Below are 16138 nucleotides of genomic sequence, written 5' to 3' on the forward strand. Positions count from 1 at the left end.
GCTGCTGAGCCATGAGGGGCCATGGAGACGGAAGAGGGGTCCCCTGGGCAGGGATCTGGGGGCGCTGACCCTTCAGGAGGCCTGACCTCTGGAGCTCTGAGGTCACACTCAGCCTGCCCTGAGCTGGGCTGACCCAGCCTGACTCTCTTCCTGAATTGTCATGGACGCTGTCTCCTTGGGACGTTCACCGGGACCCCCTCTGTGGGCCCAGACGATGCCTTCTGCCCCGGACCCAACACTCCTTTGTCCCCACCTCATACAGGGTGAGGGCACTGGCTCCATCTTGAATCCACCATCAACAGTTCCCTCCCCAACATGACCTCAGATGCCCACGCACTGGGATGGAGGTCCAGCCCTCCACGAGGGAGGTCTGAGCTACCCTGACCCAAGCCTATCAGAATGGACACTGAGCTTCCCAGTGCCTCAGCCTCACTCCAGCTCTCAGCATTAGTGAGCAGGACCAGAACCATCTCAGAGAGAGTGACAGGGTGCCCTGAGGGCAAGGGAGAGTGAGTGTGATTGGCTGATTGCTAGGTCATGTGATATTGACCTGTTTCTCTGCTGCAGACCGTATCAGTGTCTTTACTTAGTTAATGGAGAAGGAAATGGCAACCCACTCCAGTGTTCTTGCCTGGAGAATCCCAGGGACGGGGGAGCCTAGTAGGCTGCTGTCTGTGGGGTCGCACAGAGTCGGACAAAACTGAGCGACGTCACCTGACTTAGACAATGTGCATGAACATTGGACATTAGGACTTCTGTGCTGCATCCTCAAACTCTCCGTGGTTGCTTGGTGACGGGCCAACCATGGACCCCTCACCTGGTAACTGCTCTCCCCTCCAGGTCCCCTGAGGAAATAGGAAGGTCAACCTCTGCCCCTGAGACTACGGCCTCAGGGTCTCCTTCCCCCATAATCCTGCCTCGGGCCCACTGCTGCCTCCTGGGACCCTTTTGGCTTTTCCCTGATCCTCCCAGAGCCATCCCCTGTCTCTCACTGGCCTTTCTCCTTTCAAAGGGGGCGAAGGACTGCCGCCCAGGAGCCTGCGCCGCTGACAATATCCGGTGCTGGGTCACCGCTCCCCTGGCACTCAGAGCTCCCTGGTCCCTGGGGATGGGTTGCCTCCATGGCAGCCCCATGGAGGCCTTGGAGAGCCCCTCCACCTCTGCTGAGTTCCCGACCCAGATCGCTAGACCCAAGATCCCCAGCCTTTCCTGGCCCTCTGACTTCGGTCCCCAGTCCTGAGGGTCCTGCATCCCTCTGATGTCTCCCCATGGTCCCTCATCTGCAGTCCAGTTCCCTCTTCGCCATGAGATGGGGACCTCAAGTGACCCTCAGAGACAAAGTTGGGTCAGCATAGAGCCCAGACTGGGGGTTGGGGGGACAGAGGAGAGAGAGGTCTGGGAGCCAGACAGACAAGTCAGTAGGTCAGCCTGCTCATTCCCCTGCGTCTGGGGTCAGAGTGGAGGCTTTGGTGGGACCTCAGTGACAAGTAGGAAAGTCTGGAGTCAGGGGAAGGGAAGAGGTCAGGTCCACAGAGGTGTGTCCTGGGTGAAGGCTTGACCACAGGCTGACACCAGGCACAGAAAAGAGCAAAGTGACAGAAAAGTGTCTAAATCTTGGGGAAAGAAGAGGGAGAGAAGGGAGGAGGGAGACTCACCCAGGACGGTCACCCTGGTCCCGCCGCCGAAAAATACCACAGTGAAACAGGCTGGCACAAAAACCTCTCCTGGGAGGCCCAGTCTGCCCCAGCCCCCACCTGCAGCTGCGGTGGAGGACGTGGGTCACCGCCCCAGCCTGGCGTCTGCTCGCAGCGGGGCTTCTCCCCTTTAGCAGATGACAGGACAGGGGACACCGTGCCAAGCAGCAGGAGCCTTGGAAGGCAGGTTCCCTAAGCAGGTTGCGTGTTGGATGCTGTCTTCCTACCAGGCGGCCAGGGGTGGGAATGGAATAATAGGGCGGGCGGGGTCCTTCACAGCCCCAAGAGTGAAGTACCCCAGAGGAGAAAGCCGCTTCTCTTGTCTGTGGAGTTGGCAGCAGCCTGACCCCGTGGTGAGAGCACAGGCTGAGGGCAGGGGCATCCCCATCCCCCCACGGACACGGGTCGAATGGATATGCACCAAACGTCTTCCATCTGACCCTAACTGGGGCTCCAGGGGCTCATCCCAGTTCCCCGGGGTTCTCCCGGCTTCAAACGAGCATCTCTAGTGAGGCTTGGGCTGGTTGTCGTCCAAGCCTGGCCTCCGTCTGCAGGGAGGACTGGACAGTGTCCTGGCTTCAGGGTCTCATCTGACGTTTGGGTGCATTCAGAACAGAGATGTGAGCAACACTCTACCGTGGTCCTGAGACAGCAGCTCTTTAAAGAGAATCAGGCTGCTGGGCTACATGGGCCATCCCAGGCCTGAGTCGGGCCAGGCACCAGATGGGCCTGGAACACAAGGTCCCCACAGAACGCAGGAAGTTGTGAGTCTCCTGTGCCTGAGCAGGAGGACCTGGGGCCACCAGCGGAGGCTGCCCTGGACAAAGGTGGGAACTCCAGCACCAAGAGGGTATAACCAGGGCGGATTCAAACATCGCCTGCATGTACCCTAGACTTCCCCGCGACACGACGGACTGTTCTCCTTCAGAAGATGGCAGAGACCACTCATTATTTTGTAAAAGTGCTCCACTAAAGGGCAGAAATAAGACCCGAAACCACTCCTGGAGACGTGAAGAGCGTCTGAAGGGCCTCCCTTTGTGGAGCAATTGCTGCTTTCACTCCTGGAGAAGGACATGGCGACCCACTCCCGTAGCTTTGCCCAGAAAATCCCATGGGTAGGGGAGCCTGGGAGGCTACAGTCCATGGAGTCGCAAAGAGTCAGATGGGACTGAGCGACTTCGCTTTCTTTCACTTACTGCTTCACTAGAGCAAGGAGGACGGAACTACAATTGCCCCTGGCTTCCCATCCCATCTGAGGGTCCTGGGATTGGAGCTTCCACGGAAGATAACTTGGCTAAATGACCTATGATCCCGAAAGGGCACTGTGGAGGGAAATGGCCAACTGTCCTAGGATTGCCTCTGGCCAAAATATCCCCCAGAACCCTGCCAGCCCTTTCTAGCTAGAACCACTTTGCAGGCACGTAGAGCAGTGAGCACTTCCCAGATACAGCTTGAGGTGGAGGGGCCGGGGGCTGCACCCCTACCCTGGGGGAGTCCAGCAGCAGCAGGCGCACTCTTGCCGCCTCTTCTAGCTAGGAAAAGCCAGAGCGATTTGGGAGAGACTGAAGGACCCACCAGGCCCTAGACACACCCACCAATCAAAGGCTCAAGGCTTTCCAAGCCTCTTGGAAAGAACACAAAATACACCAAGTCAAACAGCGCCCAAAACACAAGTAAGCAAGAGGCACATGGAAAGACGCTCAACATCCCTAAGTATTAGAGAAATGCAGATCAAAGCTACAGTGAGCACACCTCCAGATGCTCAGAATGGCCATCATCCACATGTCTACGAAGAGTGATGCTGGAGAGGCTGTGACGAAAAGGGAGCACTCTTGTATTGCTTGCAGGAATGTCAACTGGTGCAGGTCCTAGGGAGAAGAGCATGAAGGCTGCTTAACGTACGGATGTGATCCAGCAATCCCACCCCGAGAAAACCACCATTCAAAGAGACACGTGAACTCCAGCGTTCATTGCAGCACTGTTACCATAGCCGGGGCGTGGAAACAGCTTAAATGTCCAACAGATGACTGGATACAGAAGATGTGGTACATACATGCAAGGGAATATGATGACCCGTAAAGAAGCATGAAGCAATGCCATGTGCAGAGACATGGATGGACCTGGAGCTTGTCATCCTGAGTGAAGTCAGACAGCGAAGGACAAATAGCTCTCAATACGGCTTCAATGTGGAATCTAAGAAGATGGTTCAGAGGAACTGATATACAAAACGGAAATGAAGTCACAGATGTAGGAAACAAAATTCTGGTTGCCAAGGGGGCCGGAAGGGGAGGATAAACTGGAAGATCGAGATTGACATACACACGCTGCTCTTGTAAGGTCTGTGTATAAAGCAGACGACTCATGAGAAGCTACCATACAGCACAGAGGAGGCGAGGCAGTCCTCTGTGATGACCTGGATGGAAAAGGAATCTAAAAGTGGGGTGCATGTGTGTGTGTGCATATATATATATATATATATACATATCTGATTCACTTTGTTGTGCAGAAGAAACTAATCCAACACTGTGAAAATCCCATGGACAGAGGAGCCTGGTGGGCTGCAGTCCATGGGGTCAAAAATCGGACGTGACTGAACACTGGCAGCAGCAGCAGAAACTTTCCCACACTGGTCAACCAGTCAATAAAAATGCGTGAACACTGGGTTTTCTCGGTGGTCCAGTGGTTAAGAATCCGCCTGCCGGTGCAGGAGACGTGGGTTTGATCTTCCGTGATCTGAAAAGATCCCTCGGGCCTCGGGGCGCCTAAGTCCTCACACCACAGCTGTGGAGCCTGGGCTCCAGAGCCTGTTTCTGCAACCGGAGGAGCCACTGAAATGAGCAGCCTGCACACTGCAAGGACAGAGCAGGCCGTGCTCACTGCAACCAGAGAAAACACTTAGGAAGCCGTGAAGACCCAGCAACACCAAAAATGAATATGATAAAATACAGGAAGACTTTAAAAACTGATCACTATTAACATGAAAAATTACCAGAAAAAAAAAAGAGATTAGAAAAAATGAATGAAAACAAAACACAACCAAGTAAATATTCTATGACAATTGTGAGTCACGTCATGAGCAGCTGTTTTCCGGGCTTCAGGAATTATGGACGATTTCTGTTTGGGTTTGCTCATGATAATTTAGTTACAGTTTAGGTTCTTTCTTTCCAGGCCACGAGCGACATGTTTTCAGGTGAGATGACGTGGTGGGGGATGGGCGGCCGAGGCCCCACCGGGGGAGGAGGGATTCTGTTGTGGGCAGGAGTTGGCAGCCCCTGAATTGATGACCTGCGATCCAGGCGACAAGAACCTGGGAGTATTATTATTCCTCTGCTTTCTCATGTAATGTTCTCGATTCCTCATGATGAAAACGTATTACAATACAGGGGAGTTAGATTTGGGCGGGCACAACTCTGGGTGGGGGACACGGTGGCATTGTGCCCAGCAGGGCCATCAAGATGAGGGCGACCTGGGTGGTCCCCTTCTCCCTTGGGGTCTTAGTTTTCATCATGGAAATGGGATCAGGCAGCAGCCATGGAACACCGCCACCCTGGCTTCTCTCAGCTCCTCGTCTGTGATTTTGGGTCGGGGTACCAGGGATGACGACCTGGGGGGGGGTCTCTCCTCTGCCGCAGGGAGGCCGCAGAGTCCTCTGTCCATGTGGACTTTGTCCCTGGGCTGACGCGGCTGTCTGCTGGAGGCTAAAGCTGGAGGCACAGACGGGCTGCGAGGTCGGGGTCCTGAGGACGACAGAGCCAGTGGGGCTGCAGCTCTGAGCAGATGGCCCCTCGCCCCGGGCCCTGAGCCCGTGTGTCCAGCTGCAGGTGTGCTCAGGTGAGCCAGTAGGCAATGGGGGAGGCGCCCTGGGCACGGATCGGGGTGCTGACTCGTCCGAGAGCCCGACCTTCTGGGAGCACTCTGCCCATACTCTAAGCCTGGCAAGAGCTGGGTTCGTCGGTCTGACTCTCCTCCTGAATTCCAATGGACTCTCTCCATGCGGCAGTCACTGGATGGCTTTTTTATCCCTGATGGTGTCCTTTTCCGCTGACCCAGCTCTCCTGACCACCTCCCCCCGCCTCCACCATACAGGAAGATGGCACCCAGTTCCTGCATATGCCCCCCAGAGCTAAGTCCACCCCTGGCCTGGCTTCAGATGCCCACAGTCCTCCTGAATTGATGACCTGCGATCCAGGCGACAAGAACCTGGGGGAATTATTATTCCTGCGGGAAGGCCCCGCTCCCCACTAGGCCCCAAGCCTGCTGTGTGAGGCTCAGTCTCACCTGGAACCCTCTTCATTTCTCCCCGATCCTCAGCCCCCAACCCCAGAGGCATCCCCTGCCCCTTTCACAGGCCCTGTCACTTCCCAGGGGGATGGGGTGGGTGGGAGGGCAAGCCTGCCCCCCCGAGCCTAGGCTGCTGACAATGCCTTGCTCTGGGTCACCTCTCTCCTGGCTCTCAGAGCTCCCTGGTCCCTGGGGATGTGTTGCGGTGATGACAAGTGGATGGACTCTCAGGTCATACCTGTCCCTTCCCTAAGGAAATGACCCTTAACCCCGACACTCGGCCAGACCCAGAAAGCACTTCAGACATGTCGGCTGATAAATGAGAAGGTCTTTATTCAGGAGAAGCAGAAACAGGGAGGGAAGAGAGGCCCCTGGTGTGAGGCGACCTGGGCGGGGCTCAGGGGTCCATGGAGAGGTGGGGGAGGGGGTGTGGGCCAGAGGGCCCCCGAGGGTGGGGGTCCAGGGCCCTAAGAACACTCTGAGGGCTTCACTGTCTTCGTCACGGTGCTCCCGTCGTGCGTGACCTCGCAGCTGTAACTGCCTTTCGATTTCCAGTCGGTGCTCGTCAGGCTCAGGTAGCTGCTGGCCGCGTACTTGCTGTTGCTCTGTTTGGAGGCCCGGGTGGTCTCCACGTTGCGGGTGATGGTGCTGCCGTCTGCCTTCCAGGCCACGGTCACGCTACCCGGGTAGAAGTCGCTGATGAGACACACCAGGGTGGCCTTGTTGGCGCTGAGCTCCTCGGTGGGGGGCGGGAACAGGGTGACCGAGGGTGCGGACTTGGGCTGACCCGTGTGGACAGAGGAGAGGGTGTAAGACGCCGGGGAGGTTCTGACCTTGTCCCCACGGTAGCCCTGTTTGCCTTCTCTGTGCCCTCCAACCCTTGCCCTCAGCCCCTGGGCGGCAGACAGCCCCTCAGAAGCCGTTGCAATCCACTCTCCAAGTGACCAGCCAAACGTGGCCTCAGAGTCCCCGGCTGCGACCAGGGCTGCTCTCCTCTGTCCTCCTGGCCCCGGGAGTCTGTGTCTGCTCTTGGCACTGACCCCTTGAGCCCTCAGCCCCTGCCAGACCCCTCCGTGACCTTCCGCTCATGCAGCCCAGGTGCCTCCTCCGTGAACCCGGGTCCCCCCGCCCACCTGCCAGGACGGTCCTGATGGGAGACGTGGGGACAAGCGTGCTAGGGTCATGTGCGGAGCCGGGCCCGGGCCTCCCTCTCCTCGCCCAGCCCAGCCTCAGCTCTCCTGGCCAAAGCCCGGGGCTCCTCTGAGGTCCTGCCTGTCTACCGTCCGCCCTGCCTGAGCGCAGGGCCCCTCGCCTCACCTGCCTTCAGGGGACGGTGCCCCCACACAGCACCTCCAAAGACCCCGATTCTGTGGGAGTCAGAGCCCTGTTCATATCTCCTAAGTCCAACGCTCGCTTTGAGGCCAGCGGAGGCCGACCCTCGGACAGGTGTGACCCCTGGGTCCCAGGGGATCAGGTCTCCCGAACTGACGAGTTTCTGCCCCATGGGACCCGCTCCTTTCTGACCGCTGTCCTGAGATCCTCTGGTCAGCTTGCCCCGTGTCAGCTGTGTCCACCCGGCCCCTCAGCCCAGAGCGGGCGAGACCCCTCTCTCTCTGCCCTCCAGGGCCTTCCCTCAGGCTGCCCTCTGTGTTCCTGGGGCCTGGTCATAGCCCCTGCCGAGCCCCCAAGCTCCTGTCTGGCCTCCCGGCCGGGGCATGGAGCTCCCAGCACAGAGCCCGGGGCTTGGAGATGCCCCTAGTCAGCACCAGCCTCTGGCCCGCACCCCAGCGTCTGCCCTGCAAGAGGGGAACAAGTCCCTGCATTCCTGGACCAAACACCAGCCCCGGCGCCCCGACTGGCCCCATCGGACGGTCGGCCACTGGACGCTCCTGCTGGTTACCCCAAGACCAACCCGCCTCCCCTCCCGGCCCCACGGAGAAAGGTGGGGATCGGCCCTTAAGGCCGGGGGGACAGAGAGGAAGCTGCCCCCAGAGCAAGAGAAGTGACTTTCCCGAGAGAGCAGAGGGTGAGAGAGGCTGGGGTAGGGGTGAGAGCCACTTACCCAGGACGGTGACCCAGGTCCCGCCGCCTAAGACAAAACACAGAGACTAAGTCTCGGACCAAAACCCGCCGGGCCAGCGCCTGGGGCCTGTCCCCCGGGGGGGCTGGGCCGAGCGGGAACCTGCTGGGCGTGACGGGCGCAGGGCTGCAGCCGGTGGGGCTGTGTCCTCGGCTGAGGGGTGTTGTGGAGCCAGCCTTCCAGAGGCCAGGGGACCTTGTGTCCTGGAGGTGCCCTGTGCCCAGCCCCCTGGCCGAGGCAGCAGCCACATACACCTTGGGGTCACCCAGTGCCCCCTCACTCGGAGGCTGTCCTGGCCACCACTGACGCCTCAGCGCTGATGGAGACGTGGAGCGCCGCGTCTGTGCAGGGCGGCAGAGGAGTACCGGCCTGGCCTGGACCTGCCCAGCCGCTCCTGGCCTCACTGTAAGGCCTCTGGGTGTTCCTTCCCCACAGTTCCTCACAGTCCAGCCAGGCAGCTTCCTTCCTGGGGCTGTGGACACTGGGCTATTCCTCAGGTCCCAAGTGGGGAACCCTGCCCTTTTTCTCCACCCACGGAGATGCAGTTCAGTTTGTTCTCTTCGATGAACATTCTCTGCTGTCAGATCACTGTCTTTCTGTACATCTGTTTGTCCATCCATCGATCCAACATCCATCCATCCATCCATCACCCAGCCATCCATCTGTCAGCCAACATCCATCCTTCCATCCATTGTCCATCCATCTGTCATCCAACATCCATCCTTCCATCCATTGTCCATCCATCTGTCCATCTTGCATCTGTCTGTCCAACAGTGGCCATCAAGCACCCGTCTGCCAAGCCCTGTGTCACACGCTGGGACTTGGTGGGGGGAGCCCTCGCCCTCCCACCCCCATCTCTCCCTGAAACTTCTGGGGTCAAGTCTAACAAGGTCCCATCCCGTCTAGTCTGAGGTCCCCCCGCAGCCTCCTCTTCCACTCTCTCTGCTTCGGACCCACACTGTGCACTCGGACGACCACCCAGGGCCCTTGCATCCCTGTTTCCTTCCTGACCTCTTTTTTTTGGCTCTGGATTTATACACATTCTGCCTCCTGGAGGCGTCTCAGCTTGAGTGTCCCACAGACGCCTCAGACTCAGCATCTTCCATCGAAACTGCTCCCAGGTCCTTGCAGACCTGGTCCCCCGCATTGTTCTCAATTCGGTAGATTTCTCCACAAGCCAGAGGCCTGGACTCATCCCATAATGCCTGCCCCTCATTGAGTCAGCCTCTGTGTCCTACCATAACCAAACATACCCTTAAAAATCTCAGAAGAACAAAAAAAGCACCCAGATTGCACTGTCAGAGTTTATGATGACAAGAATCCTCAGTTCAGTTCAGTCACTCAGTCGTGTCCGACTCTTTGCGACCCCATGAATCGCAGCACGCCAGGCCTCCCTGTCCATCACCAACTCCCGGAGTTCACGCAGACTCACGTCCATCGAGTCAGTGATGCCATCCAGCCATCTCATCCTCTCTCGTCTCCTTCTCCTCCTGCCCCCAATCCCTCCCAGCATCAGAGTTTTTTCCAATGAGTCAACTCTTCACGTGAGGTGACCAAAGTACTGGAGTTTCAGCTTCAGCATCATTCCTTCCAAAGAAATCCCAGGGCTGATCTCCTTCAGAATGGACTGGTTGGATCTCCTTGCAGTCCAAGGGACTCTCAAGAGTCTTCTCCAACACCACAGTTCAAAAGCATCAATTCTTCGGCGCTCAGCCTTCTTCACAGTCCAACTCTCACATCCATACATGACCACAGGAAAAACCATAACCTTGACTAGATGGACCTTTGTTGGCAAAGCAATGTCTCTGCTTTTTAATATGCTATCTAGGTTGCTCATAACTTTCCTTCCAAGAAGTAAGTGTCTTTTAATTTCATGGCTGCAATCAACATCTGCAGTGATTTTGGAGCCCCAAAAAATAAAGTCTGCCACTGTTTCCACTGTTTCCCCATCTATTTCCCATGAAGTGATGGGACCAGATGCCATGATCTTTGTTTTCTGAATGTTGAGCTTTAAGCCAACTTTTCACTCTCCACTTTCACTTTCATCAAGAGGCTTTTTAGTTCCTCTTCACTTTCTGCCATAAGGGTGGTGTCATCTGCATATCTGAGGTTATTGATATTTCTCCCAGCAATCTTGATTCCAGTTTGTGTTTCTTCCAGTCCAGCGTTTCTCATGATGTACTCCGCATATAAGTTAAATAAGCAGGGTGATAATATACAGCCTTGACGTACTCCTTTTCCTATTTGGAACCAGTCTGTTGTTCCATGTCCAGTTCTAACTGTTGCTTCCTGACCTGCATACAGATTTCTCAAGAGGCAGGTCAGGTGGTCTGGTATTCCCATCTCTTTCAGAATTTTCCACAGTTGATTGTGATCCACACAGACAAAGGCTTTGGCATAGTCAATAAAGCAGAAATAGATGTTTTTCTGAAACTCTCTTGCTTTTTCCATGATCCAGCAGATGTTGGCAATTTGATCTCTGGTTCCTCTGCCTTTTCTAAAACCAGCTTGAACATCAGGAAGTTCACGGTTCATGTATTGCTGAAGCCTGGCTTGGAGAATTTTGAGCATTCCTTTGCTAGCGTGTGAGATGAGTGCAATTGTGTGGTAGTTTGAGCATTCTTTGGCATTGCCTTTCTTTGGGATTGGAATGAAAACTGACCTGTTCCAGGCCTGTGGCCACTGTTGAGTTTTCCCAATTTGCTGGCATATTGAGTGCAGCACTTTCACAGCATCATCTTTCAGGATTTGAAATCGCTTCACTGGAATTCCATCACCTCCACTAGTTTTGTTTGTAGTGATGCTTCCTAAGGCCCACTTGACTTCACATTCCAGGATGTCTGGCTCTAGATGAGTGATCACACCATCGTGATTATCTGGGTCGTGAAGATCTTTTTTGTACAGTTCTTCTGTGTATTCTTGCCACCTCTTCTTAATATCTTCTGCTTCTGTTAGGTCCATACCATTTCTGTCCTTTATCGAGCCCTCACCTCCCTACGTAGAGAATCTAAGTAGGAAGGTAACCCGTACTGCACTGGGTCCAGCATTCTTTTAATTCAGCAGTGGAACTTTTTGGTCATGATTGTGTTTAAGGAATGCGCATACGATTTTTGAAGCAGAATTTAACAGGACAGCAATGTAAATTCAGTACTTATTTCTGATTAAAGAAAGCAAATATCCAGCCTGTTACTAAGTTAATTAACTAAAGAAACATCCTCAACTTAATAAACAGTATCTCCTGAAACTTATAGCATGCTTCACATTTAAAGGCAAAACCATTTTAGAGGCCAGGGTTCCCACGCTTACTTTTATTATTTAATATATGCTACAGATTCAAGCCCATGACACAAAATGGGGGGAAGAGTGTGAGTGTTAGGAAAAATGAGATAAAATTGTTTTTTGCAGGTGATGGGCTAGTTTACTTAAAAAAAAAAAAACAAAACAAGCTCAAGATGAACTGAAGGACTATTAGAACTGGTACAAGAGTTAACCTGTGATCGAATACAAGCAGGCTGGGCAAAACTCAGCAGGTTTTCTTCTATACAGGCAGTAATGATTGAGAATACGAAACGGCGGAAGCGCTTACAACCTCGATAACAGTTCTATTAAAAGCCCTAGGAATAAACTTAACACGGAATGTACAAGATCTGTGAGGATAAAATACAGCACAACCTAATGAACGGACACAGCAGCAAAGACGTCAGTTCCCCTCAAGTGAACCCAGGTGCTCCATAAAATTACAAGCACAACATCAAAGGAATAATTTTGGGCTTCCCTGGTGGTCCCGTGGCTGAGACTCCAAGCTCACAATGCAGGGGGCCTGGGTTTGACCCCTGGTCAGGAAGCTAGAACCCACGTACTGCAACTAAGAGTCTGTAAGTCACAACTAAAGGTCCAGAGTGCTGCAGCTCAGACCCGGCACGGCCAAATAAATAAATATTTAAAAAATCAGTGAGCCAGGTCCAAAGTCCAACAGTAAGAATAATCGTGGAGCTCAGTTCAGTTCAGTCGCTCAGTCGTGTCTGACTCTTTGTGACCCCACGAACTGCAGCACACCTGGCTTCCCTGTCCACCACCAACTCCCAGAGCTTACTCAAACTCACATCCACTGAGTCGGTGATGCCATCCAACCATCTCATCTCAGTGGTGGAGAATAGACACAGATATTTTGATTGAGAAGCGGATTGTTCTCTAGCAGGTACCAAAACACACTGTAAAGCTACCATCATTAAAACATGGTGGAAGGGAGGTGGGAACTGATGGTTAGAACCACAGCGAGGATGTGATACGTCAGTAATTCAGCATTTGATGAAAGTTGTGTTTGTATTCAAGCAATACAGAACGACTGGTTTCCCATTTTGAAAATATATAAGGATACATTTCTACCAACACAAAAATAAATTTCAGGTGAAGTAAAAATAAACACCAAAACAATAGAAGTACCTGAATAAAATTAAAAAAAAAATCAAAATAGAAATGTCTTTCCTATGCTTGCCACAGCTCACAAACACCATAAAGAAAAACAACCGATCTGACATGTAAAAATTAAACAGCCTTAGTGTTGAAAGACCCCACAGATGAAATTGGAAAACAGATCAGGGAAACATATTTAGCACATACATACTTAACGAGGGGTTACTATCCCAAATGGATGAAGAGTTTCTATAAAGTACAACCAACCGAACAAAAAATAAACCAGACAAAATTACAACCGGTACATTCACAGAAGAAATAAAGTCAGTCAATAAAAATATGAAAGGAAAATAAACTTCACCAACAATCAAGCAAATGGCAAACAGTTTTGTTCTCATTTTTGCTCTTCAGACGCGCAAAATAAAAAAGATCCAAATGTCACATTATTGGCGAGAATGGAGAGGAAAAACGCGAAAATAAAAAAAGATCCAAACGTCACATCATTGCGAGAATGGAGAGGAAAAACGCGCAAAATAAAAACAGATCCAAACGTCACATCATTGCGAGAATGGAGAGGAAAAGCACTATCCCTGGCTGCAGGGAACGGGAGCTGGAGCAGACTTTTGGGAGGACCGTTGGCGTCTCCTATGAAAATTTCAAAGCCTGTTCTCTCTGACCCAGCACCCCATTTTTAGGCATCTTTCCAGGGAGACAAAGCGTACAAAGTACGGGCACATAGCTACGCACGTGGGGGTTTCCACGTAGCATCTCTCGTAATTTACGTTTTGTAGTGGAAACACCCCAAACGTCCATTAATAGGCGAATGATTAAAGACACGCTGCTTCTTCCAAACTTTGAATTCATACAGAGCCATTCAGAGAACATGCCGGATCCATGTGGGCTGATACAGAAAATCTCAACAGACTGAATAAATAGTTGCAGGCTCATAGGCAGAGTATGAGTCCGTTTTGAAAACTAAAATCCCAGCACCATTAGCCGTGTGTGTGAGTTTTCAGGGACATACATGCCTAGGAGAAAGGCCAGAAGTGTACAGACCCACATGACACTGTCTCTCGCTGGAGGATGGATTTTAGGGTAAGACGTGTGGTTGGTGAGCAGAAACTCTCAATTTTTACTTTATACGCTTCTGTGCTCAATCTTTTTTAAAAGCACGTTATTTTGGTATTAAAAAGTATTGTAGAAGATAAAATTACATGTATATCTTCTTGTGAACATTTTCATAACTTTTTTTATAGTTTATAATTTTATTATTATATTTCATACAATTATAACTTTATAAAATTATAAAGCAAAAATTAAAAAATCTGGCTAGAGACACATTATTGTCATATTTCTATGTTTTCTGACAAGCTTTTGAAAGTGCACGCATGCTTTAAAAACCCAACTTCAGAAATATCGTTTTGGAAGTTTGTGTTAGGATTCCTTGCGGTGGATGTGCCATGCTGCGCTTCATCACACCCTTTCTGTTGGATGTTCAGGTTATTTCCGGTTTTCTCCCATCATTAACGAGTTGAGTTCCTGGCTTGTAAACCTTTGGTCACATCTTTTTGATTGTTCCCCCGCCCCCAGATGAATTCCTAAAAGCGGAATTACGCAATTTTAAAGAAATGTGCTTTCTTTTATGACTTGCTGCATATTGCCGAAAAGGGTGCACATTTTAGATTTTTGTAGCCAGTTCACGACAGTGCCTGTTCCTCCCCGACAGCCCTCTGACGACGTCACTGTAAATTCGCCTGAGGATTCCATGGGCGATCTCGGTGCCTGATCACCGAGGACCGTACCCCCGCTCTCCATCACCTTTTCACAGCTTCTTCTCCATCCTCTAACCTGACCTCACGCTGGTCTCTGATCTGAAACAATTTTTCCACAGCACGAACTGGACCCTGACAGCCCCGCACATAAATCCCTCAATACCTGCCCCGGATCCCAGGATAAAGGAGGGGTGGACATGACCCCCGTGGTCTGAACCCCGTTCTCCCCAGCTCTGGAAGCTCCCTGCAGGCCTGTGCACCCCTCTCTCCTCCTCGGCCTCCCTACTCCCTTTGCCTGGAGCTCCCCCATCCCAGGTCAGTGTCCCATAGCTGCACGTGACCCCTTGGTTCAGGCTTGGCTCTGTTAGACACTTAGGAACCTCGCTGAGGAGCTGACCTCCTTGGGGAGCCCGAGCCAAGCCCCTGCTGCCTTCCCGGGACGCCTTGCAGACTTGCCTCTTGGACCGTTTTCTTAAAACACAGGACACTCTGGTGCCTGTCTAGTCCCGGGATTTCTACAGTCCTGGGACTGCGCCCGTGTGCTGTGTGGCCTTGGGCAGCTTGCCTCACCTCTCTGGACCTCTGTCGCTGCCTGTAAGAAGGGGAGGAAAGCAGACCTGCCTTGTGGGGCCGCTGCCCCCAAAATGATCAGAGCCTCCTGGGCACGCCCTGCCCCGTTGCGCCGTGTCTGCCCTGCTCAGAGGGCCGGGGTGAGGCAAGAGGGACACCAGCCACGGGTGCAAAATCTCAGGGCGCCAAAAGCTCCACGAGATAAATAGCATTTCAATACGAAATTAAAAAATAAAACCCAACACAAAGGCACACTGGGCCCAGGGTCAGCGCTGTGAGTGCAGCCACGTCTGCCCAGGCCCCTTCTCTCCAGCTGGTTTCCCTTCTCGTTCCCCGCCCCTGCGGTCATTCACCCCTGGGTCCCATCGAAGGGAAGCCCCACTTCCCTGCACCATGACTCCCTCGGCCCTTACCTGTCCCGCAGGCTCCACGGGCTCTTTCCTGACGGGGCTTCCATGCGGGGGGCTGTGCTCTGAGGCGCCGCCGTCGGGGGCAGCAGGCCGTGGGCGCCCACTGGATAAGACGCCAGGCCCAGCAGGATGAGAGGCCAGGGCTGCCTGGGGACACTGCACTGACCCCTGGGGGCCTCATGGGCCCCCTGGCCTGGCCTGGGCCTCATGTGCCCCCAGGGCCAAGGGCACCTTGGGCAGACGCGCTGGTGTGGGCTCCTCCTTGGAGGCGGTCGAAAGTGCCCCAGCTTCCCCTTGCTGGCAGGGGCCGTTCTGGTGCGCCCCGTCCCACGGGGCCCGTCCTCTGCCTGGGCCTTCTGTCCCTGCCCCCAGCACCGCCCTCTCCCCCAGGGCCCAGGGCCGGTACTCTGGGCGGGGGGCCTCTCCCGGGGGGGCCTCTGCCAACTGTTCTGCTCTGCTCTGGTTCCAGGGCTCAAGCGCTTCTCACTAAAGCCTGCCCACCAGCCCCGCCCCACCCCCGGGGCCTGGTTCTGCACACCAGCTCTGTTCCGCTTCTCTGCTCTGTGAGGGTGTCCCGTGGCCCTGGAGAGGCCGTGGAGGGCTAGGGTCCCAGTGCCGTCAGGACTCTGGGTGTAGGAAGAGCTCCACGTGGCAGGTTGCACGTTCCTGCTCATCGCAGCCGGCACCTACCCTCCGGCTTGCCAGTTGCTTCAGTTCTGTCAGTTGCTCAGTTGTGTCCGACTCTCTATGACCCCATGGACCGCAGCATGCCAGGATTCTCTGTCCATCACCAACTCCCAGAGTTTACTCAAACCCATGTCCATTGAGTCCATGGGTGGGTGATGCCATCCAACCATCTCATCCTCTGTCGACCCCTTCTCCTCCTGCCTTCAACCTTTCCCAGCATCAGGGTTTTTC

General features: G+C 53.7%; 1 protein-coding gene across 1 annotated transcript in view; it reads right to left on the bottom strand.

Annotated features, from left to right (window-relative positions):
• Positions 1-6288: 6288 nt before the first annotated feature.
• Positions 6289-16138, bottom strand: part of LOC102270074 (immunoglobulin lambda-1 light chain-like) — a 22658-nt gene continuing 12808 nt past the window's right edge. Inside the window, 2 exon segments of the mRNA XM_070385808.1 lie at positions 6289-6757; positions 7983-8011. Of these exon segments, the coding sequence (XP_070241909.1) occupies positions 6443-6757; positions 7983-8011 (344 nt within the window). The 3' untranslated portion in view covers positions 6289-6442.

The sequence above is a fragment of the Bos mutus genome, chromosome 17 (assembly GCF_027580195.1).
Source record: "Bos mutus isolate GX-2022 chromosome 17, NWIPB_WYAK_1.1, whole genome shotgun sequence".
In the NCBI taxonomy this organism is placed as follows: Eukaryota; Metazoa; Chordata; class Mammalia; order Artiodactyla; family Bovidae; genus Bos; species Bos mutus.